A 24,443-nucleotide genomic window follows, 5' to 3' on the forward strand; every position below is an offset into this window, starting at 1 on the left:
TAGAGGTTGGTAGTTTCAGGCTAGATGAAGCTGAATGAGCCTCTGTGATTTTCCTAGTTTCCCCTTTATGATCCCAAGATGACTGTTTTATCCAACAGCTCCTCATACAAGTGTCCAAAATAGGAATGACGGAGACAGGCTTCTCACATTTAATTGGCCACAGTTTGGTCACATGATCACCTCTCAGCCAGTTGTTGGCAACACAATGGAATGGCCATGAGTGGTGCAGACAAGTCTAAGTTTCTCCCCCCAGAATTGAGCCTGCCTTCATGGATAGTACAGTCTGATTCTTGAGCAGAGTTTTGGCTGTGATGGTGAGAACCAAAGGGGGTGTGGTTCACCCAGGGAGTCAACTGAGAGGGTCATGGTTGGCTCCCTAATTATCTCCATATGTTTCATTATGTAACTCTCTACCCATTGATATGCAATTACAGCTTTATGTTATATTACATTCCCCTGTGAATTTAGGTTTATTTCTGGACTTTGTCTTCTGTTCTAATAATGTGTTAAATTATGTCCCAAGACTGCATTCTTTTAATTGCTATAAGTTTTAAATATATTTTTATATCTAGTAAGGCTTGTGCCTGAGCTTCCCAGGTGGCACTAGTGGTAAGAAACCCACCTGCCAATGCAGGAAATATAAGAGACATGGGCTCAGTCCCTGGATTGGGATGATCCCCTGGAGGAGGGCATGGCAACCCACTCCAGTGTTCTGAAGCAGCATAGCACACACACATGCCAGGCTTATGCCTACTTGCTTTCAGTTTTCTTGGCCATTTCTGTTTGTTTTATAAATGAACTTTACAACCAGTTTGTCTAGGTTTGAAAATAATCCTGTTTTTTTTTCTTTCAAATTGGAATTTTGTTTACTGTATGGATGAAGTAGAAATAGGAGGAGTAGGGTAATTGGCATCTTTGTGAATTGTCCTGTTCATGAATCGAGGGGCATGATTGGCTTGTTCAGTGTATTCAGGTTTTCTTTTGTGTCAGGTAGGGATTCTTAAATGATAAAAAGAAGCACACTTCAGGCTAAATATGTGAATTGTTTATCTTTCCACTTACCTGCAACTTGTTTGGTTGAAAGACAGTTCTCTCATTACTCGCTGAGGTATTAGGGCCTGAGAGTTCTATAAACCAAAGAAGGGAAATTAGATACTATTTACTTTGGTACTTGAATTAGCCTCAAGATGACTATTTTGTTCTTTAAAATGTGTAGAAAATTATTATTATTTCTTAAAATTTATTGGAGTACAACTGATTTACAAAGAATATTACTAATTAATATTTAATCTCCTATTTAACTTGCATTTATTTAGGACGAGAGTATGGATTTCCTTTTTAATACTTGAGCTTTTAAGTCAAATGCATCTATGAATATTCAGTTTGCTAAAATTTGGAAATTTACATCTACTAAAAAGATCCCACGCATTTTACTTTTTGTTTAAAACTGTTTACCTTGTACCTCATATTAATCATTTCATTTTTCATTTGATAATCATCTTATTGAGAATAACAATATCTTAATCAGTAAACCACTTTAATTTGAAAACTTGCTGTCTGACTAATCACTAATGATTTTCAATGCTTTCTTTTTCTGTTGTTGTTGTGTTGTAATTTATTTGTTGTTTGTTTATTCCTTTAACATCTTCTTAAGTCTTCATGCCTAAGTTACCTTAATGTAATTTTGGATGCCATTAGGTTTTGCTTCTCGAAAATTTTTAATCCACAAATAGTATGTCGTGTTTTCTCTGATTTTTCTTTGTTTTTTTTTTTTTTTTTTTTTTAAATCTTACTTTAATTTGCATGTGTGTGTCTTTTGGTTTGAATGTGCTAAGTTGATCTTTTTTTGGTTCCATTATTTATGTTACCATCCATTTAAAACAGGCCACGGTGGAGTCTATCATGAGGGATAAGATGCCCAGAAAGGGAGGAAGATGGTGGTTTTCATGGAGGGGAAGAAACACCACAATCAAAGAGGTAAGCTTGGAGAACACAAGTGTTTCTGCCTGGCTCAGCAAGGGCTCGTGTGTCAGTGAGCAAACCCATCACACTGAGCCAGGAGCCAGCTCTGCCTCCCTGCAGGCGAAGGCAGCGTAGAACAAGGGGAGGTGGAGAAGGACCTGGATGGGTGGGCAGAGGTGGCCTCACTTCCTGGCTCTGTTACCTCTCAGCTTGGAAAGTGTGGTCAGGTCACTCCCGCTCTGGAATGTTTCTTCATCTATAGAAAAAAGAGATTTAACCTGATTTTTTTTTTTTTTAATGTTTAAGTAAAATATCTTCCTGTTGCTCATGAGAACAGTTTTAGCAAGGCAGACTTATAGCGTAGACTGATTCCTGTTAGTCATTTCATGTCAATAGCATGTCTAAAATATACATGACTTTGGTTTCTGTTTCTATAAACCCTTATACTTTTCTTCAGACCTTTGCCAGCCTCTCAGCCTATTTCTGGAAGTACTTTCTTTCTTGGCTTCCATATCAGTGTGTCCATCTGCCCTCCAACCCCCTGCCCCAGGGGCTGTTTGTCCTCTGGCTCAGCTGCTGTACAAGTGGGTCCTCAGGATTCCCTGGTGGTGGCTCAAACAGTAATGAATCTGCCCGCAACGCGAGAGACCTGGGTTCGATCCCTGGGTTGGGAAGATCCCTGGAGGAGGGCATGGCAGCCCACTCTACTATTCTTGCCCGGAGAATTTCATGGACAGAGGAGCCTGGTGGGCTACAGTCCTTGGGGTCACAAAGAGTCAGACACAACTGAGCAACTAATACCACTGCTGTTACAGGGTTGTCTTAGGAACCTCCCTTCTTCAAAGAACTGCCTTTTATTCCCCAGGCAACCTCACCCATGCCTATACAACGACTCCATTTTTATTAACCAAGAAGATATTTTATAATTCACATTAATTTATCAAATACCTAGCTAGGTAGATGTCTCCACTTGGATGCTTCAGCTCTTCAAACTCGTCATTTCTAAAATCAAACGGATGGTTTTCTTGAGAGTTCTTCCTTTGCTGGACCACATTCAGAAAACGATACCACTCTCCGTCTGTAAGCTAATACTTCCTTTTTCCCTCACCTCTCTTTTCAGTTTATCATCCAGTATGTTGCTCCAATTTTCCATTTCTCTCCGTCTTCACCCCCAAAAGTCTAGGCTGCCATTTTTTTCCTAAGATTGCTTGAAAATGGTCCATTTGTATCCACTCCTGCCTTTTCCTCTTTCTCATTCTCTGTAGTTGCCTTGGTCTTTTTAGGGTAATAGTCCAGTTTATATTACTCCCTTCTTAAAAGCTTTTAGTGGATTCCCAGATTCTTAAAGACCAAAATCCTTAATATGGTCCACAGGCCTTGTGTATCCTGGCCCCTGATTCCCTGCAGAATCTCATCTTCTGCCGTCTCCCCCTGCCCTCTCTGCTGTGGTGTCGCTTCTACCCCAGGACCCTTGCCTGTGTTATTTTCTCTGCCTGGTGTCCTTAGGACCCCTCTCATCCCTTTCACTTAGTTATCTAGCATCTTAAATGGCCCTTTCTTGGCAGGTTGATCTGGTCTGCTGTTCTCTGCCCTCATGGCCCTGCCTGTGAACTTTTCCTTCACAACTTTAGCCAGCATTTATAATTATACACTGATTAGTGTGGCTATTTGACCCTTCCAGACCCTAAACTCCATGAAAACAGAGACCATGTATGGCTTTGATCCCTGTGGTCTCCCTAGGACCCAGATGGACCCAGAGCAGATATTAGAGGGAATGCTGATCATACGAGGACAGTAGCTGAGTTGGTTATTACCAGAGTGAAAAAAAAAAAAGCTCAGATGTTCAGTTTGTTTATTTTATTACTTCAAAGGGAAAGAGTCTGTTGGAAGTGTTTTTACCAAGATGACACTGTTTTGGGGAGTTTTCTATTAGCATCCCTGAGCTTTTCTGACCGTCTCATTTCCTCCAAGAGGGAATAAACACGTTATAGCTAGCATTCACTTTACTTTAGAAGACTTAAAGTGGAAAACGCCTTTCTGATTCCTTTAGTAGAGAACAGAATGTTCTAGAATTTAGACAAAAGGCTATTTTAGGGACCTATTTTTTTTTTTTTGTAGAGTATCTAGAGTCTTGTTAGTTGGAATTGAGGGAAATGCCAGCATGAAATGAGGAAGAGTTATGAAATATCTCTTAAATATCTCTTAAAAACACTAACCACATTTCAGATAGACATGTATTTTTGAACAAGTCTAATAAAGAATTGTTAATAGCAGTGGCTAAGTTACCCGCCTCAATAGATAAATTAAACATTACTGGGCCTCTTTTCATGTCATTTATCTGCATGCTTATAAAAAGCTAAAGAATTTTTGAAAATAGCTTGGACCCTTCATATGTTAAGCTAGTCACCATGTTATATTGTTTCTATCACTCATTTTCTTTATCAACATTAAATGCATTAACCTTCCTCCAGATCGAATGACCATAGATAAGGAGATGTGACTGTAAAGCCTTTGTCCCTTGACACGTCCGTCTGGCCTGTGATGACTTCCTGCGATGTCTGCTGGCAGGTGGATGTCTTCTCCCTCCCCTGCCTGCTCTAGGCCAGGCTCTGGGATTATGTGTAGCATCTCTGTGGTCCTTCCAACACTGTTAGGAGCTGCATGTCATCACCCTTGCCTTGCTGGTGGGAAAAGGAAAACTCTGAAACATTCTATCACTTGCCTGAGCTTTTTAAGCCAGAGAAGCAGAACTAGCCCAGAGCTCTCAATATTCCAAAGCGCTGGCAGTACATTAAGGGAGCATCTTCTATTAAGAGCATGCGGGATTGAGAAAGAGAATGCATCCATGTTTTTCTCAAGCAAAATATGGTGTGAAAATATTTTCAGGCATTTCTATCAGCAATTAGAAGAAAATATTTTGAAAGCCCCCGCGTATCCAAGCAGCCCTTGATAAAGCATTTGCATAAGCTGCTGTGATTATGGAGCCTTGGTTTAGTGCCACAAGCGCTTATGGAAAACAGACTTATTTTTGTAAAAAATGTTTCTCAGCTCGATTGTAGACGATGGCTAAGCAAAGGAATAACTGGGACCCTCCATCCTTGGGGGTGGGGTGTGCCACTGGGGAAGGCATTGGGGGCCTGCCCTGGACTTCAGGGAGCCCCTCAGGGAATACCTGCTGTCACGCAGGTGGTTTCCCTCTGCTGTGTCCATGATTCTTTGTCGTCTTCTTCTCCAGGAAAGTAAGCCAGAGCAGTGCCTCGCGGGAAAGAGCCACAGCACCGGGGAGCAGCCGTCACAGCTGGGCATGGCCACCAGGTACAGTGCTAGTCATCTTGGGGTATTGTAGCCCCTGTCTGTGTCCAAAGGCAAGGCACACGCCCCACAGACGCTGCTAGGGTTCACCGCATTAGCTTGGGCCTTGAATGTAGACCAATCTTGGTTGCAGGCCTGGTGCTCTGTACTCAGTGACCTGGAGTAATTTACTGAAATTGATCTCATGAATCAGATGGAAGCACTCCATAGATACTGACTTTCCAAAGTAACTGAGATAATGTCACAAGAACATTCCTCATGGTTTTGGAACATGATAGCCCTCAGTCTGCAGAAGGTAATAACAGGGGTTGTGGTGATAAATAATGATATGGGTGATATGGGGATGATGTGAAAACAAGTGCTCCTTTTTTAGGAGCTTGCCTTTCTCTATGGTTTAATCACTTACCAGGACTTATTATGTTAAGTATTGATAGGGATTCATGTTAACTTGGCCTAGGAGACATTAGAATTTGACAATACTTATCTACATTAGTAGTGTTTTGTCTTCAGGGTAACCTCCTTGATATGTGTTTTTGTTTTGATGCTATGGGATTTGAGGGTAACTCCTCTGAGGGCAGTGCCATCAGCCACTAATTTGATTGTGTTATTGTATCAACACTGAGTGATCTGATATTTTATAATAACTTTACAGATGACCTTGCCCTTATATAGTATTCCTGTGCTTAAGAGAACCAGGATTGCATTTCTTATTTACAGGCAGAAAATTCTGACATATTCATTGAAGGCAAGCTGCCTACCTCCATCCTTTTATACCTCGGAGGCCAAGCCAGTGCCTGACTCAGAGTAGGCATGCTTTAAGTTACTGTTACTGAGCCAGTGAGATTTTCCCAATCTATTGTTTGCTAGGGAAGGCAGGCTTAGCTGTCCAGTCCTTGGCTTCCTGGCCATACCTCTGTATCTGAAATGATGTCATTTCTAGAATTCATTGTTGGAACTAGAAATGCATATAGGTGTCACGAAGGAGACAGTCTGATTTCTTTATTGTCCTCTGTGTGAGAAGAGTGTGTAGGACCGGATAAAACTGCATGGCGGGGCTGGCTCTCAGCTGGGCTGTTTATGGAGGACACCCTTTCTGTTCCTTCCGATGGTGCCCGGCATGGCTCCTTCCCACCTGCCCCCATGCAGGTCTGCCCTGGAGAAGGGAGAAAGGTTGACGCGCTTGTGTGTTTCTTTTCCGTTCTTCACCCTCGTCTCTGGCTCATTCTCTGGGGAGGGGCTTTCAAGCATGATTATCCGGATACCTTCCTGACCCAGAATTTAAAAAAAAAAAAAAAAAATTTTATTTATTTATTTATTTGGCTGCGCTGAGTCTTGGTTGCAGCATGCCAAATTTTGGTCTTAGTTTTTGGCATGTGGGATCTTTTTTTTTAAATTGTGCCAGGGGAACTCTTAGTTGCGGCATGTGGGATCTAGTTCCCTGATCAGGGATTAAACACTGGCCCCCTGCATTGGGAGCACAGACTCTTAGCCACCGGACCACCAGGGAAGTACCCCGACCTGGAACTTTGAGTGTACCTTGAGTGAGTTTGGAAGGGAGAGGGCAGGTGTGTTCAAGATGGAGCTTGGGCTAAGAGTGCACAGTCCTGAGCAGGTAAGGCAGTAACCAGGTAGGAAGTCAGTGGGTTTTCGGTAAGTAGTTGTTTGAAGCAGCAGGCTGTACACGGCAGGCTTTGGAGTCAAGCAGTTGGCTTGGAGTCCTGGCTTTGGGCAAACTCCTTTCTGAATCTGAGCTAAGGAACAAGTATGATGTCCATGCCGAGAGAAGCCCAGGCAAGGAGACAGAAGCAGAGATGCCACCCTTCTGTCCCGAGCAGTTTAACCCAGCAGTTAAAACTGCTGCACTGGAAATGCAGGGAACATTTTGAGAACCTCTCTGTCCCACAGTAGTTTCCAAGCGCAAGAGGCAGCGCGAGCCGGGACTTTCTCTCTAATCTTTGGCAAATCATCAGCCCCTCGGTGTTTCTTCCGTCATCTTGGAAATGGGCAGAAGACTGACACACACACCACACAAGTTGGCTCATCAAATCTGAGCTCACAGCTTCATGGGAAAGGAGGTCCAGAGTGTGAAACCCAACAGGACCACGCGGGCTGTGCCTGTGTCAGGAGGGTGGCTCTGTAGGACCCAGGCTTGTCCTAACCATGCAGCTGCAAGTGTTTTAAAATTATACTGTGCAGTACGAGCCAAACGCAGGATGTCAGCCAAGTGCAGCCTGCGATATGCCAGTCTGAGACCTGGGAACGGCAGGCCAGGGGCTCAGAGAGATTTAAAAGCAGGGCTAGAACACACCAGAGCCTGGTATAGGGTCTATATCCTTCCTTCCAGCAGCAGTGGTGGCTCCTGAAGGCCGTGGCGTGGGCCGAGGGTGTGCCTAGCAGCAGGTCACTTCTGCTGCTCTTCCCCAGTTGGAAGATCAGCTGACAGTTTGTCTAAAGCGTTTTGGATTTTCTTAGTATCTGATACGATCTACTTTGGCCACCTGATGCAAAGAACTCGCTCATTTGAAAAGACCCTGATACTGGGAAAGATTGAAGGTGGGAGGAGAAGGGGACAACAGAGGATGAGATGGTTAGATGGCATCACTAACTCAATGGACATGGGTTTGAGCAAGCTCTGGGAGTTGGTGATGGACAGGGAAGCCTGGTGTGCTGCAGTCCATGGGGTTACAAGGAGTCTGATACGACTGAGCAACTGAACTGAACTGATACGATCCCATGCAAGTGTTGACACCAATGCTTTACCCAGTTAGATAGAAATAGACTATTGATCACTCTGAGTTAGTCATGCTACGTATACTTCTTTACAAAACCTGAGAAATGAAGAACTGACTCCTGGCGGAAAGGATTTGAGATTTTGAAACGCCTTCCTACGAAGTTCTCCTGAGCAGTATGCCTCTTTTTATTTTTACTGGCATACTCATCTGCTAATTAGATTCATGCAATTGCCTGGGGGAAAAAAGTGTTGGAGTGCTCTCCTAATTGACAGACTTGTGATTGACAGAACAGTCCTTGAAGTCTCATAATTGAGCAAACAGCTTGTCATCGTGCAAGTCATTAAAATACCATCGGAACCTGTACACTGACAAGTGCGAACTTCAGTGTTGTTCACAGCTCCTCGGCTGAACACGGATACTTGAGTGAGACGAGCCCTTTTGTTCTTTTTTCCTGTCGCTTCTCGCAGACACTGCAAAGCCAGAGACATTAAGGACCATTGCAAGAGTAGGGGCGAGAGCGGCCAGGTCCAAGGGTGACACGACCTCGCCCCCAGCCGGCACTGCCAGCTCAGGTGTGCGGCTCCTGTCTCAGTTTCTGTCTCTGTGTTTTCCTTCCTCTGCTCCCTCCAACGAGGCTGACTGCACCGATCGAGGGGTTTGGGGTTTTGTCTTAAAGCGGCAGATGGAGCTGAGAGCTCACCCGCTTGGCTTGTGCATCGCCAGCAGCGGCTCACGTCAATCTGTAGTCACTGCGAGCTTCGGTTCACATTTGGATCTCATTTCCCTCCAGACTGTCTGCATGGAACATAAACATTTCCCAGTTCAACAAGGGGCCTGTAGCTGCCTGTCCTAGGTTCCCATCCCGGCTCTGGTCAGGTTGCTTTGGCTCCAGGACCATGTGTACCTGTCTGTCTGAAACCTCTAGGTTGTTGGTTCAGAGGGGTCAGCATTGCTCTTAGGATCGGCAAGGGTTGGGATGGAGAGGGGCTTTTGTGTCATTTTACAGATGAGCCGCTGAAGCCCGGGGAGGAATTCTGTGGTTGTGAGGCTTTTCCTGGGATGCGTGTCTGTCTGCCTGTCATCTGCTGGCTCCTGGGATCTCTTGCTGCATGGGATGCTGTTTGCTTCCCTTTGCTTTAAGATGAGGAAATCAAGCCAGGGAGAAAATAGTCTGAGCAGGAAAACACAGCCTGAAGTTCCTGTGGTTCAAACCTGGGCTTCCCAGGTCTCCACTCTACCTGAAACCCGTCCTCGATGTCACAGACATTGATTTGTCTACATGTGGCTTAGCCCTGCCATGGACCAATCAGGATTCTAGCCTGCGTGCTCTGTCTCCATGGACATAGCCACCTGTCCCCACCTTCATTCACCATGGCTATGACCCCGTGATGGCCAAGTCTGGGACTTCAGCTGCGGTTGATCTGCACAGGGCCTCCAGTCCAGCCAAAACCCAGGATGTTCTCTGCCCCAGGGCCTCTGGTCCAGCCACTCCCAGGACACCCTCTGTCCTCCTAATGCAGCCCTTGTCCTGCTCTGTTGTGATTATTCAGACAAAAAGCCCCAGGGAGCCAGGGCCAGGCTGTTTGCTGTATCCTCCACACCTGGCACTTTGATCCTTGGGTCAGGAAGATCCCCCGGAGCGGGGCATGGCAACCCACTCCAGTATTCTTGCCTGGAGAATCCCATGGACAGAGGGGACCCTGGCAGGCTACAGTCCATGGGTCGCAAAGAGTGGGACACGACTGAGTGACTAACACTTCCACTTTCACTTCTATGCCTGGCACGGTGCCTAGAAGCATTGGTAGCCTGAGCTACAGTCCACCAGCCCACTGCCCACTGGGGGCCGCCCCTTGTAGGGCCGAGAGCAGGGCCCTGGGGAGGGGCAGCTCGTTCTGGGTGGGGAAAGAGCTGGGAGAAACAACACAGAAGCAGAGTAACAGGCCTTCCCTTGCATCTCCCTAGTTCAGGGTGGTGTTGGGTTGGAGGAACTGCTTCTGGAATGAACACATGGGGCAAGAAAGCAATGAGCTGCAGAGGAAACACCTGACCGTTTTCTGATAGAAGGGGTGGGGAGGCAAGGGGGAAGGCCAGGGCACTGAGGACCAGGTGAGAGCCCCCTGAGACACCAGGAGAAGCTGGAGTCTTGCGTAAAGGGATGTGCTGAGCAGGAGGCTTTATCGGGAGGTGCACACCCGGGGCCTCGGGACCGGTTTGTTCCAGATCACTCAGCCATTACCCTTTAGCCTGATAGATGTTTAAGAAGCACTTTGTATGGTGTTAAGGCATTTTTAAAGAAGATGGTCCTGGGAAGCAGGTCTATAGATTGAGGACGGTGCCATAGCAGGATTCGAATCCAGGGAGCAGTTATTTGCTGACATGCTTTATACAGGTTATTTGCAGAAAATGAGCCTGCTCTCCAGCTGCACCTCCCAGGCCCTTCTCCCTGCCACCCGCTGTGTGGAGAGGTCCAGAGCCTGACTTCTGTGCAGGCGAATGAGGTGTGGCTCGTGGTCCAGGGGCAGCCTGCTGAGGGGTTCTGGAGGAGAGTAGGGGGTCCTTGGCACCTGTTTGTAAGTCCTTAAAGTGACCTCATTATTTAGAATTGTGTGTTTGGAGGGAACGGATGGGCTTGGACATGTAGGAAATATTTGGGCTCCTTGTGATTGGCCAGGCCGTCAGCCTGGGATGGGGGGAGAGAGAACACAGGCATCCTCCGAGGCTACAGGGAGGACAGGGTTAGGTGGGGGGGGCTCTCGGTTTAAAATAGAGTGATGATGCCAGCGAGCAGGCACCTCAATGAGGAGTGGCGGCCCCGGGTGAATAATGCAGGAGCCTCATGAATGGGATTAGTGACGGTATCTGCTAAGTGACCGCCCCAGGGACAGCACTCCGTCATCGATTCCGGCCTAATGCGTGTTTAATGGCTGCCCAGATGGACTTCCTAATTGGCGGTTACATCACTGTGTGTTCCAGAATAAAGCATGAGTCATCCTCTAGTGATGAGGAGCACGCGGCCGCCAAGCCGTCCAGCACAAGCCACCTCCCCCTGTTGTCCAGCGTCAGCTACAAGAAGACCCTGCGCCTCACGTCCGAGCAGCTGGTGAGGGCCCTTTCCTCTCTCTGCTGATATGTGGGTTCTGGCCCGGCTCCTGCCACCTGTGCTCAGCGGATTCCATGGACTGGGTTCCCCCAACCCTGAGTCAGCCCTGAGCCCCTTCTCTGTCCCAGTACCCACTGCCCTCCTCCTTGGGCTCACATCCCCCCCCCATTTCGGTGCCTCCTGTCCAGGCCGGCTCCTGTCCAGCCGCGCTCCCCTGTGTCTGCCCTGGAGGCTCCCTGGTCTCAAGTGTTGGAGGAGGGCAGCCTGAGGGTGTTTGTCTTGAGGTGTAAATGACTGATAGACCACACGTCATGGGGCTGTTTCCACTTTCTCGGAGATGTTTGTTAGTTAGGTCAGCTGCCTCTCCTGAATCCGGGGAAGCCGGAGTGCTTGTGATGGGTTCCGAGAGCTGCTGGTAGCAGGGGGCCGTCCTGATCACAGTGTCTTCTTCTGTGCATCTGTACCACCGGGATGAGTCAGGCCTGGACCCTGTTTCCCGTGAGCAGACAGTGAGCGGGTGTCTCCGTTCAGCTGTTCCAAGAGTTTGTGGCGGCCAGGCCTAGCCATGATGATGTTTTATGGAAAAAGAGAAGGGACCGGCCAGACCCCTGCAGCCCGCGGTCCTAGTGCAGCAGCTGGGTGACAGGGGCCCTGTCCAGCAGTGCTGGGGTTGACCTTGACTCTGGCCGCCAGCTGGCTGGCACCTGAGGGCCCTGGTGCAGAGATTCAGAACCCCCAAAAGGGGCTTCTGCTTTCAGAAGCTGGAGTGATTTCCTGGAACCTGGCCTCTGTGCTTCTGGACCTGAGACGTGCTTGATAACTGAGACTGCTTTCTTCCAGTCTGTGTGCGTCATCATCCATACTCATGACTGGTGTGGGGAACGTAGTTCTGCACTTGGCTTAGCCTCGTTTCGCTGGTCATGACCCTTTACGCTCAGCTGTGGCCAAGGAAGCACATCCCACTCTGGGGTCATGATTTCCTGTAGTGAGCCCCAGTGCCTGTCACCTGCCGCTGGGGGACGTGTCACAGCTGCTCTACACGTGGGCCTGTGAGGAGGGCTGGGGTTCAGGTTGCCCAAGTCCTGGAAAGAACCATCCTCATCAAGAGCAAGGCAGGGATAGAATTGCACGGTGGCCTGGGGTGGTGACTGAAGAAAAAATAAAGTCCAGATCTGGTTTCTCGTGGAATGGAAACCACGTGTCCCCCCACCGCCTCCCCGGGCCTCGCCCTCCAGTGGACACAGAGCTCCTGCCTTTCAGAAAAGCCTGAAGTTGAAGAACGGCCCCAACGACGTGGTGTTTAGCGTCACCACGCAGTACCAGGGCACGTGCCGCTGCGAGGGCACCATCTACTTGTGGAACTGGGACGACAAGGTGGTCATCTCTGACATTGATGGGACCATCACTAGGTGAGTTCAGCTACTCTGGGGCTATGGGCCCTGGGCCTGGAGGTGCGTTGGCTCCTCTTGCTGGGGCTAATTAGGGCTCGTGTAGTTCAGTTTCTGGGGCTCCTTGAATTAAACAGCTGCAGTGGGGGCTTGGGGATCTCTTCCCTCTGGGGCAGCGGCTCCCTGACATCGTTGCTCAGTCTCGGGGTTTCTGTCCAGAGAGCAAGTCGTGTATCTCACTTGCATTTTTAATGAGGCTTCCCTGGTGCAATGAATCAGAGTGAACTTTTTTTTTCCTTTAGTGATGCCCGCCTTTCTCTTAAAAAAAAAAAAAAAAATTTATTGAAGTATAGTTGATTTACAGTGTTGTGTTAATTTCTCCTGTGCAGCAAAGTGACTCCGTTGTACGTATTTTTCATATTCTCTTCCGTTGTGGTTTGTCACAGGATATCGACCATAGTTCCCTGTGCTAGTCAGTAGGGACTTGCTGTTCATGCAGGGCCCTTGTCATTTAATTTTTCTGTTCTCTGTCTTTATTCAGATCAGATACTCTCGGGCACATTTTGCCCACCCTGGGGAAGGATTGGACCCACCAGGGCATTGCCAAGCTGTACCATAAAGTGAGCCAGTAAGTCCACAGCTGGGGAACACGTGGCAGTCTGCATGCGTACCCTTTCTTGCTGGGTTGGCTTACACAGACAGGTGCACCCTCAGCCAGGGAGAGTTGGCGGGGGTGGTGGTGGAGCGCATGGTGGGAGCCTGCCAGCTCCGCATTTGAATTCAGTACCGAAAGGCAAGAAAGGAAGTGATCAGGATATAGAAAATTGATGGGGAGGGAAGATGGTGGCAGCCAGCCTTGGGTCGGGTCGAGGGTCACAGGTAGCCCGACGTTGGCCACGGGATGTATTTTAGGCTAAAAATGGTCCCGATTCCAAGCAGGTTTTGTGGGCCAGTCCGCAGGGCCCGTCTCGTCCACCTGGTCAGGGGAGCACTCCACTGAGGGGCCGGTGCCCGGGGCATCAGGATGGGAATGTGCATCTTGAGTTGCTCTCAAGCACTGGGCACGTGTGTCACTTCATTCTTACAGTAATTCTGAGAAGCAAGTATTGTCGTTTCTAAGCTTAGCGAATTAAAACGATTGGTCCGTATTCCCATAGATGCTACTGGGCAGAACCCCCTGGAGTCCTGGTCGGCCCAGCTCCCAGTCTGTTGCTTCTGCTCTGGTTCATCTCCAGGGTCAGAGCCCTTGGGGTTTCCCTCCCCCACACCGGCAGGTGCTTAGTCCCACTTCCTCCATCTCTCTGTGGACTGGAGTCTCCTGCAGCCTCCCCATGGCTGACTCTTTGCCTTGAAGATTAATGCACTGGTGACCTGTCTTGACTAGCCTGACACTGAAAACTGTCTCTATTTTTTATTCAAAAGAAACCCCTGTGGGTCACGATATTGAGTAGTTCCCAGCCTGGCTCATTCTGGATTTTGGAACATAAATCTGTTCCTGTTCTTACTGTATTGTTAAAAAAATATATATATAAAAGGTGCTGATGCTTTTTTTTTTTTTTTTTTAAATTTTTTGGTATTGATTTGTGTCCCTCTTAGGTTTTCCTACAAAAGTTATCTCCTTGAATAATAAAAGTTGAGTAGCTTACCAAACGGAGAAGGCAATGGCAACCCACTCCAGTACTCTTGCCTGGAGAATCCCATGGACGGAGGAGCCTGGTAGGCTATAGTCCATGGGGTCGCACAGAGTCGGACACGACTGACTCGACTTGGCAGCAGCAGCAGCTTACCAAAGAATGCCTGATCATTCTTTTGTTTGAGCGACTGGTTTAGAATGAGTCCGATCTGTGGATGAGGATCTGAGAGTTCCAGAGGGCTAGTGGTGTTTTCATTTTGGTTGCAATTGAGAGTAAGGAGCCTGACACTTAACTTGTTCACCAAGTTTGATGCGTGTCCTCGTTGGCACCCACAGGGTTAGACCAGTGATGTTCGGACCCTCACTCAGCTTGGGCGTGGCTTTCAGGGGCTGTGGACACAAGCGAGTGCAGGCCCCTCTGTATGGCTCTCAAACCCAGCAGTGTTGGCTCAGGCTTCTGCTAGCTCCTGATTTCTGTGGCTTCGCCCCATAACTTCTTGCTCGACCCCAGTCTGACTGTTCCCCACCCCATCCTTCGTCTTCCCATCGTCCCACTTTTCCTCACCTGATGGCTCCTGCTTGGAGGGCCTTTACCTCTGATGTTTGCCTCTCACAGGTTTCCTGCCTGTAATGCCTGGTTCAGACCCCATGGTTTCTCACAAAGCCTCTCCAGGCCGGAATCGATAACCCGGGCATCTCTGTGTCCTCCTCCCCTGGCCTCCCTGGTACCCAAGGGCTCGCCCTGTCTTGGTGGCCCAGGTGCCATCATGGAGTACTCGCTCAGGCTGGACATGGCGTCGGCTTTCGTAGCTGGTTAGAGCAAATATCCATCCAGGCAGCATCTCACACGCCACCTCCTCCAGGTCTTAGGCAGCCACAACTGGGAAAAGTACAGGGATTGAGAACTGGCAAAGGTTGGGAGGTCGTTTCTGTTGAGGTCATGTTTGTGATTACTCAGAGGCGCTTTTAGAGAAATGTTCAGCATGCAGAGTACCAGGGAGCAGAGGCCATTTACTTCCGGGGCTTTGGACTGATTGCTCTTGAATTTCTGCTTTCCTTGAGTTTGGGTCCCTCCTACATTTTATACTCTGCAGGATTTTTCTAATGGAAAGACCAGTTGCAGATGACCGTTTACCTGGAAACAACAGAAAAGGAGGACAATTTTTATTTTTTTGCCAGGTGTAATAACTTGAGTAAGTCAGCCCATGAGAAATTAGCTGTCAGGTTGATTATTACCTTGTTCACAGAGAGGATATAAAGCTTGCTTGGTTATCGATTTTAAAAAGCTGACTTGGTTATTGATTAAAAAGAACTCTAGCAGATACAAATGGAAGAGATCGGAAGACTCCCTCATTCAAATATACGTGTTCGATAAGTGGAAGGAAAGAAAAGAAGGACTGACTTCTAAAATATCTAGATCATTGAGCCAAGGAGGATTAGAGAATGGACAATAATTGTTCTAATTTCCCGTGTTGCTTGATAAATATTGTGATATTCATGTAACCAAATCAGTGCCTCCGTGACTTAGCAAGAGTGATTGCTTCCTGTGTTTCCATAGATAAATTAGTTCATCTAAGGCCTGAGGAATGCATCCTCTGAAGTCAGGATGGTGAGGATGGGAAGCGATCATTAGCAGACTCATTAGAATCTTTCTCCTGCCACAGCGGTTCTTGTCTTTCCCCTCAGGTTACTGCGTCACCATCACTGTCTGCTCGGAAAGGAGAGGGTCATGTGGCAAGTGGGAGGGAGTTGTGGACCTGGGCTCAAGGGGCTGTTGGCTCCCTGTAGACCCTCCGATCTGTCTCCCGCACCCAGCTGTAGTGCCCTCCTCTCTAAAGTGAGAAACCAGCTTGCACAATTCCCTAGGTCTTTGCTAGGCCAGCTGTGCTATGCCACTGGGTTGTGCGATTGAAGTCACAGGAGGGTGTTTTGTTCAAACCAATCCTCCACGAGAGCCCTGAGGATCTCACAGCCAAACCCCACTGTGCACCAGGGACTGTGCCGGGTGCTGTGCAGGGTGCTGCCTGTCCCCTGAGCGAGTGATGGGGACACCTGGTCTTTCACACGGCTCTCCTGCAGGTGAAGGCTCTGGAAAAGTGATCCCTGTTGCCACTAACAGGCGTTCCTCTGGTTAGGACATCCTGGAGCTGGTTTTCCAGCTAAGTTTAGAAACAGCCTTTGAAGCAAAACGCTTGCTCCACAAGGCCAGCCAGTGAGGACAGCCAGTGGCTTGATCCAGCCGTGAAGAGCATTTGCAAATCAAGGCTCGAATAAAATGAGCATTTCAGACCCCTGCAGGTGGCAGCTTTTAGCACTTTGATGTGAAGACCTGTATACAGAAATATTGATTAAAAAAAGTTACATTAATTAGACAGCTCAGATACAAAGATGTGTCCTTAAAAAGGTTGCTTGATTTTCAGATACATTTCTGTACTCCGGATAAGCTGGTGCTTGTAGATTCTCTGCATTGTAGCTCTTTCCTGTTTCCTGGTTTTAAAGAACATATTACTAGGAAAATCTTGAGGCAGGTTCTTTGGCCAGTGTGAAACAGTCAAAGTGGAGCAGTAAGTGGGATGGGAAGTGGGTAGTTTACGTTGTACTGTGCTAAATCGCTTCAATTATATACAACTCTTTGCTACCCTATAGACTGTAGCCCACCAAGCTCCTCTGTCCATGGAGTTCTCCAGGCAAGAATACTGAGGCTGGTTGCCATGCCTTTCTACAGGGGGTCTTCCTGACTCAGGCATTAAACCCACGTCTGCTGTGTCTCCTGCATTGGCAGGCAGGCTCTTTACCACTGGGCTACCAGGGAAGCCCATAGATGGTGTTTAAATTTTTAAAAATATATTTAATCCAATACATTAAAATGTTTGAACATGTCATCAATACAGAAATTCTTAGTGGTATGTATCTTATATTCTGTCTTTATAGTAAGGCATTGAATTCGGCATTCATTTAATATTTATGCCACGTCTGTTTTTGGACTCTAAGGTTTTCAGAGTCTCAAAAAAAGGGAAATTCATTTCTACTAAATAAAATTGTATTTAACAGAAGAATATCCTCATGTGATCTATTTTTCACAAGCAATCATGCAATTCTCTGCAGATACCAGCGGGTATCTGACAATTTAATTCTGTCATTACCTAGTTGGTGCAGACCCCACAGGTTAAGGGCTTATTCCCCCAAGGCTGCCCCAAATTCAGACACCAGTTATAGGTGGTAGGTCCCCAGCTTCCCCACACTTCTCCCTGACTTGAGTACAAAATGCAGGTTCCACACCCCCTCCTCAGGGCTGACCATGGCTCACAAGATGCAAGGAAACACATTCACATGTTTATTTTATCAGAGTTATAAAGGATACAGGTGACCAGCCAGATGGAAAGGTATGAATGATCCCAGTGCAGGTAGGTTGGCCAGTTTGGTGCCTCCAGCCTCAGTTTCCCTAACACTACAGTGGAAGGAGTGAGGTATCCATGAGGATTAAACCAAGTGAGGCCAGGAAGGTGCTTTAGTAATGACAGGAAATGGGTTTCAGTTGAAAATGAGATTTTAGAGGAGGTGGCCTCTTGCTTGGGAATTACAGCTGAGCCCATCTTCACGGAGCAGATGCGGATCAGGGTTTATGCACGCAAAACGGCTCCAGTGTGGGTTGCCCTTCACGGCGAACGTTTTGTCTCTCTTTCAGAAACGGATACAAGTTTCTGTACTGCTCGGCGCGGGCCATTGGCATGGCGGACATGACACGGGGCTACTTGCACTGGGTCAACGAGCGCGGCACGGTACTGCCCCAGGGCCCGCTGCTGCTCAGTCCGAGCAGCCTCTTCTCCGCCCTGCACAGGTGAGGCTCGGCCTGCCCAACCCCACAACCCCCCGCCCCGCACCTGTGGGCCTGTCCTGCTCGCTCGTCCTCCCCACCAACACCTCTGCTCCATGCTGGGCACTGGAGGGTTCATCCTCAAGGGCAGATCTGACCCCACGACCCTCAGCTTCTTCTGTCGGCCCATCGTGGCCCTCAGGAGAAAAGCCAGGGCGGCTGCGAGCTCGGCGTCACGGGCTCTCCGCCGCCTGCCTTGTCTTTCTCCCGCCTCATTCTCTCTGGCTGCCGGATGTGGTCTCCATTGTCCAGAGAGGTGGTCTCTGCTTGGAGCCTTGGCACGTGCTGCCCTCCTTTGTGGGGAGCTGCCCCCGCCCCAAACCTTGTGCTTCTGGCTTGCGTCTTAGCAACTCTGAGAATCCATGTGCTTCCTTCCTGTCTGATCAGGGACCTAGGCTGGGTTAAGTGGCCTCTCTGTAGCCACCACCACCTGGCCTGGGACTCCCTGAACCCTGGTCACACCGTTTTGTTTTTACAGACTGCCACCAGCCCATTTTCCGATGACCCTCTTCCCTTCGCCTTCATGCCCGCATTCAGGGCAACCAAGCCAAACTAAGTCTGGCCTCCTGGGGTGGGGACAGGAATAACAGCAACTTCCCTGGAGCTGGGGGCCCAGGGTGTTGTTCCACAGTGGATTAAAGTTTGAGGCTCATATAGCCACTCACATGTCTATAAGAGTCCTGAGATGTCAACAGTGAGGCCCTTATAGTGCTAAGGAGGGTTCTAGAGTCCACAGAAGTCCGTGCAGAGCCAAGACCAGCCCCTGGGTCTTCTGATACTCAGTTTGGGGCTCCGTTATCATAAGCATCATGATCACCATTCATCATCATTATCATCACCATCATCGTCTAAATTACATTTTGTTTAGCTGCAGAAGAATAGTTCTAAAATAGATGCAGTGTGTGTGTGTGTGTATACACACATATTGTATATGAGCTTCCCCTGTGGCTCAAATGGTAAAGAATCTGCCTGCAACGCAGGAGACCTGGGTTCAGTCCCTGGGTTGGGAAGATCCCTTGGAGAAGGAGATGGCTATCCACTCCAGTATTCTTGCCTGGAGAATCCCATGGACAGAGGACCCTGGAGGGCTACAGTCCATAGGGTCACAAAGAGTCTGACACGACTGAGTGACTCACACACACACACATACTGTACATCCACACACACGTATACGGTATTTTTATATGCAAGCTGAAAGGGACCTTTGAGATATCCAGTAATCAAACAGTGAACACTAGCGGGCCCCAGACTCAGATAAAGCCAGAGGATAAACCATTATGCCCCAAGTTCTGTTTGCTCTCATCCCTCATCCCTGGGGAGGAACTGTAACCCTTCTCCTTGGATTTTGTGTTCATCCCTCCCTGTTCCTCTAAGTAGTTAGTACAAATACATGTAATCCTAACGAGTATGTTTAATTGTGCACATTTGTGAACTTGATGTAAATAAACTGCGTGTCCTCCCGGAGCTTGTTTTTATTGCTCGATACTGTGTCTCCAGGATTGTTGGAAGTGGCCGTCACTGGCTCATCTTAGCTTCTGTAGGTCCCGTGGTTGGACTCTACTGCCGCCTGTTTATCCATTCTACTGTTGTTGGGTGCTCGAGCCACTTGGCGCTTCTCCACTGTTAGGGACTCTCATGAGCGGGGTCCCTGGGTCACAGAGCATGCACATGCTTGGCTTTCTTAAATCACGGCATGTTGTTGTCCAGAGTGGTTGAAACAATTTGTGCACCAACAGCAAACAGTGCTGGGTATTCCTCCCATCAGCTTTCCTTTCTTGCCTACCCACTGTCAGCTGTTTACATTTCTGCTAGTCTGGTGGGAAAGAAATGTCTTCGTGTGTTTCTGGGCCATTTGGGCGTCATCTTCTGTGAAGTGCCTGTTCATGTCTTTCCCTTGTTTTCCTTCTAATTTGTAAGAGTCTTACAGATTCTGTAGATGCGGCCTTTATTATGAGTACTACAAGTATCTTTCCCCAGCTTATGGCTTCTGATGAACATAAATCTTGAGTTTCGTGCAGTTGGACAGATCATTTCCTCTTGTAGTTTGTACTTTCTGTGCATTGACAAAGCCTTCTCTGACTGTGGCCAAGGAAAGTCTCCCATATTTTATCTGAAAGTGTTGTTTTTCACACCAGCATCTGTAATTCACCAGAAATTGAGTTCTGTACATAGAGTGCAGTAGGGTGTCCATTTTTTTTTTCCTCTGTGGATGTTCAGTTGCCTCAATTCCATTTGCTGAAAAGGCTACCCTTTTCCTCTGATCTGACTTGTTGTCAGGGTCATAAATCGAGGGCCCATAAATGTGAGCCTCCATTTCTGGCCTTTATTCATCTGTGTTATTCAAGTCACGCTCTATAAAAACATACAGACAACCTGGTGTGAGTTTAATTGAAATTACAGGGAATCTATAGACCAATAGGTGGCTTCCCTGGTGGCTCAGATGGTAGAGCGTCTGCCTTCAATGCGGGAGACCCGGGTTCAATCCCTGGGTCAGGAAGATCCCCTGGAGAAGGAAATGGCAACCCAGTCCAGTACTCTTGCCTGGAAAATCCCATGGACAGAGGAACCTGGTAGGTTATACAGTCCATGGGGTCACAAAGAGTTGGACATAACTGAGAAACTTCACTTTTACTTGACAGACCGATAGAGAGTTAATATTATAATGTCGAATCTTCAGTTAGATAGTATATTTCTTCATTTATTTAGGTCCTCCCTAATCTGTGGCAGTGAGGTTTTTCACTTATTTAGAACCTTTGCACCAACCCTCCTTTCCACCTGCTTCACTCTTTAGGTTTAGTTTCTGAGGTCCTGTTGGCCTCATGAAGAGAGTGAAGAGGCTCTCTCTTCTGTGCCCTGGAATTCTTTGTTCTTTGGATGATTGGTTGAGGTCTTCAGCAAAATCACTGCTCCAGGGCATTTTCTTTGTGGGCAGACTTGAAAGTACGGATTCACTTTCTGTCTAGTGCTTCTCCTGGGATGGCTTAGCTGATTTACACATATTTAATTTCCAAAGATATGAATGCACTCAGTATCCCAGCATCTTTGACGATTAAAAGCAGTTTGATGCTAATGAATTCTTAATAGGCTCGCACTGACCCATTATTTTATCGATTTGTTTTAACAGGGAAGTGATCGAAAAGAAGCCAGAGAAGTTTAAAGTCCAGTGTTTGACAGACATCAAAAACCTGTTTTTCCCGAACACAGAACCCTTCTATGCTGCCTTTGGAAACCGACCGGCTGTGAGTAGTAGTTGGGTATATCCAAACTCTTGAAATTACTGACTGTTTTAATGGCCATCACCTGAAAGGCTGGCTGGTCACCGTGAGGCCCTCCTCTTCCTAGACATAGCTGCTAAAGATCCATTTGCCTGCATCTGAAGGCAAGGACGGCATCTTCATTTCACGGCCTCTAGTTTTCTTTGAAGGTGGGCTCGTGGGTTTCAGCTTGAAATTTGAAACTAGAAACTTGACAGTCCAGATTATGTGCTAAATTAGCAAAACAAGAATGTTAAATAGGATTAGAGCCTTTCTACAGGAAGGGAACCACGAAACCACAGAGCACAGAGGTGAATTCAGGGTTTTATGTGAATGCTGTTGTTTTCTATGGCAAGAGTCATACTTAGAGATTTTATGCATACCACCCAAATTGGCTGGAAAGTTCAGCATATTAGAGAATATAGTTGGGACTTCCTAATGATCAAATTCTCCTGTTTTCGAAACTCATGCCCAAGAAAATGGGTGAGTGAAGAACCTTAAGGAAAGTTGTTAGACTTGCAGGGGATGTGATAGGTGGTTGATTTTTTAACTCAGCTCTTCAACAGATGAGTAAACTGAGGCTCATAGAGGACAACTGACTTACTAGTTTCACATCCAGAGATATTATTTCTTCATTGTACTTGGGGGTATTATTTTGGTTTAATGAAATTTCTGTAATACAGGTGGAGCTTGTTTTATTGTGCTTTGCAGGTAATGCACTTTTTCTTTTTTTTTTTTTCTTTTGCCAAGTTGAAAGTTTGTGTCTCAGCAAACAAAGTTGAAACACCCTGCATCAAGTGGGCCTGTTGGTACAATTTTCCCAACAGCATTTGTTCACTTTCTGTCCCTGTGTCACACTTTGGTAATTCTTGCACTATTTCAAGCTTTTTCATGATTTTATATGTTGTGCTGATCTGGGATCAGTGATCTCTTATGTGACTACTAGGATTCACTGAAAGCTCAACAGTGCTTTCAAAAATGATGGTTAGCATTTTTCAGCAGTTTTTTTTTTTTATCATAGCATTTTTTGTAATTGGAGGATAATTGCTTTACAGTGTTGTGTTAGTTTTCACTGTACAGCAATGTGAATCGGCTCCAAGTATACATATATCCTTGTCCCTCTTGAGCCTTGTCCCTCCCACCCATCTAGGTCATCACAAAGCACCAAGCTGAGCTACCTGTGCTACACAGCAGCTTCCCATTAGCTATCTGTTTTATACATGCTGGTGTATATATGTCAATTCAGCAGTAGTTTTTAATTAAGGTATGCACATTTTTTTTTAGAGACATAAAGTTGTTGCACACTTGACCGAGTACAGTATAGTGTAAACCTCACTTTTATGTACACCATGAAACCAAAACATTTATGCGATTGGCTTTACTTGTTTGGTTGTGGCGTCTGGATCCAAATCTGCCCTATCCCCAAGGTCTGCCCTTTCTACCTTTGTATTTGTATCAAACCTGAAAAATCATGTATTTGTATATACAGTGAACTCTTCTGATTAATTAACACTTCTCCAAATATAGGATGTGTACTCGTACAAGCAAGTGGGAGTGTCTCTGAACAGGATATTCACAGTGAACCCCAAAGGAGAGCTCGTGCAGGAACATGCCAAGACCAACATCTCCTCGTGAGTATCACTGTCACTGGCAATGACCTTGGAGTGACATCTTACAGTTAACAGTATACCTTTCTAATCCTTTGGTTGCCTACATTTTAATCTTTAAGTCCTACAAAGAAACCATGTTTTAATTTCTAAGATTTTGTCCAGAACCTAAGTTTTGGATAACCTGAATTAAATCAGATCCATCACTTCAGGGCACATAGAAGGGGAAAAAGTGGAAACAGTGGCTTGGGCTCCAAAATCACTGCAGACAGTGACTGCAGCCATGAAATTAAAGGATGCTTTCTCCTTGGAAGAAGGAAGCTGTGTCAAACCCAGACCCTGTATTAAAAAGCATTGACATCACTTTGCCAGCAAAGATCCATACAGTCTAAGCTATGGTTTTTCCAGTAGTGATGTACAGATGTGAGAGTTGGACCATAAAGAAGGCTGAGCACCAAAGAATTGATGCTTTCACATTTTCACTGGAGAAGACTAGTCCCTTGGACAGCAAGGAGATCAAACCAGTCAGTCCTAAAGGAAATCAACCTTGAATACTCACTGGAAAGACTGATGCTAAAGCTGAAGCTCCAATACTTTGGCCACCTGATGTGAAGAGCTGATTCATTGGAAAAGATGGTGATGCTGGGAAAGATTGAAGGCAACAGGAGAAGAGGGCGACAGAGGATGAGATGGTTAGATAGCATCACCAACTCAATGGACATAAATTTGAGGAAATTCCAGGATATCGTGGAGGACAGAGGAGCCTGGTGTACGTACTGCAGGCCATTAAGTCGCAAGAGTTGGACAGGACTTAGCAAGTGAGCAATGACTGTTGCTACTGTAACAACCACCTCTGGGTTAAATATTTAAACACATAATTAGATGCTGCTACAGAGTAGAATGGCATGAATTTGAAAACTATTGGCTGAGATTTGCCAAATTTGCTTTGAAAGCCTAGAATGTGAATAAGAAATGTAACCAAATTAAAATATCATGAGAAGCTATATTTAAAGATGAGGAATGTATATAGCCCTTCGCATCCTGACCTGTAATAATATTCTCACCAGAAACATCACCGTGTGACTATAAGAGTTCCTCTCGTATTTTTGGCCGAAGCCCTTCCTCCCCAAGGCTGTGGGCCCAACAGGGTTACTGTCTGCAGGGAAGCTGCCTGGCTGGATGGGGGCCCTCTTGACTTGGATGTGTCTTGCTTTGGGTTCTTAACTGCTCCAAGTGGATCACATGTCCTCAGCTGTGCCCACTGGGTGATGTCACCTGTCACTGGGTGACGTCGGGCAGACAGACGTCTTCCTGCCTTGTCTGTATTAGAGGCCGTACCCCTGTTGGCCTGGTCGCTGGAGATCTGGAAAGCTGCCTCTGGCTTAGGCCACCCTAGGGGGCCTGCGGGGCCTTCCTTGTATGGAGGAGTTAGACTTGTGAAGTTTGGGTCCAGCAGCTTCCCAAGGATTGTTTTTTTGGTAAATTAGAGATCTAGATTCTCCTCAAGCAGATGCTCATTTTCAAGATGGTCCTTTTACCTGTTGGAGTCTAATCCAGCCTAAATAGGACAGTTGTAGGTTA

At 47.0% G+C, this 24,443-nt stretch overlaps 1 protein-coding gene across 3 annotated transcripts in view; it reads left to right on the forward strand.

The window, feature by feature from the left end:
• The window catches only part of LPIN1 (lipin 1), a 49,446-nt gene that overhangs the window by 20,185 nt on the left and 4,818 nt on the right, over positions 1–24,443 (forward strand). For 2 of the 3 annotated variants that reach the window (XM_068984724.1, XM_068984650.1), the window contains 8 exons: positions 1,885–1,977; positions 5,198–5,277; positions 10,980–11,106; positions 12,367–12,515; positions 13,036–13,122; positions 17,813–17,965; positions 21,126–21,240; positions 22,783–22,886. In XM_068984724.1, coding sequence (XP_068840825.1) covers positions 1,885–1,977; positions 5,198–5,277; positions 10,980–11,106; positions 12,367–12,515; positions 13,036–13,122; positions 17,813–17,965; positions 21,126–21,240; positions 22,783–22,886 — 908 coding nt within the window. Of the gene's footprint in view, positions 1–1,654; positions 1,733–1,884; positions 1,978–5,197; positions 5,278–10,979; positions 11,107–12,366; positions 12,516–13,035; positions 13,123–17,812; positions 17,966–21,125; positions 21,241–22,782; positions 22,887–24,443 lie in introns of all 3 variants that reach the window. The other variant, XM_068984583.1, reaches the window with a different exon arrangement.

This window comes from Capricornis sumatraensis, chromosome 1, assembly GCF_032405125.1.
Source record: "Capricornis sumatraensis isolate serow.1 chromosome 1, serow.2, whole genome shotgun sequence".
Taxonomy (NCBI): domain Eukaryota; kingdom Metazoa; phylum Chordata; class Mammalia; order Artiodactyla; family Bovidae; genus Capricornis; species Capricornis sumatraensis.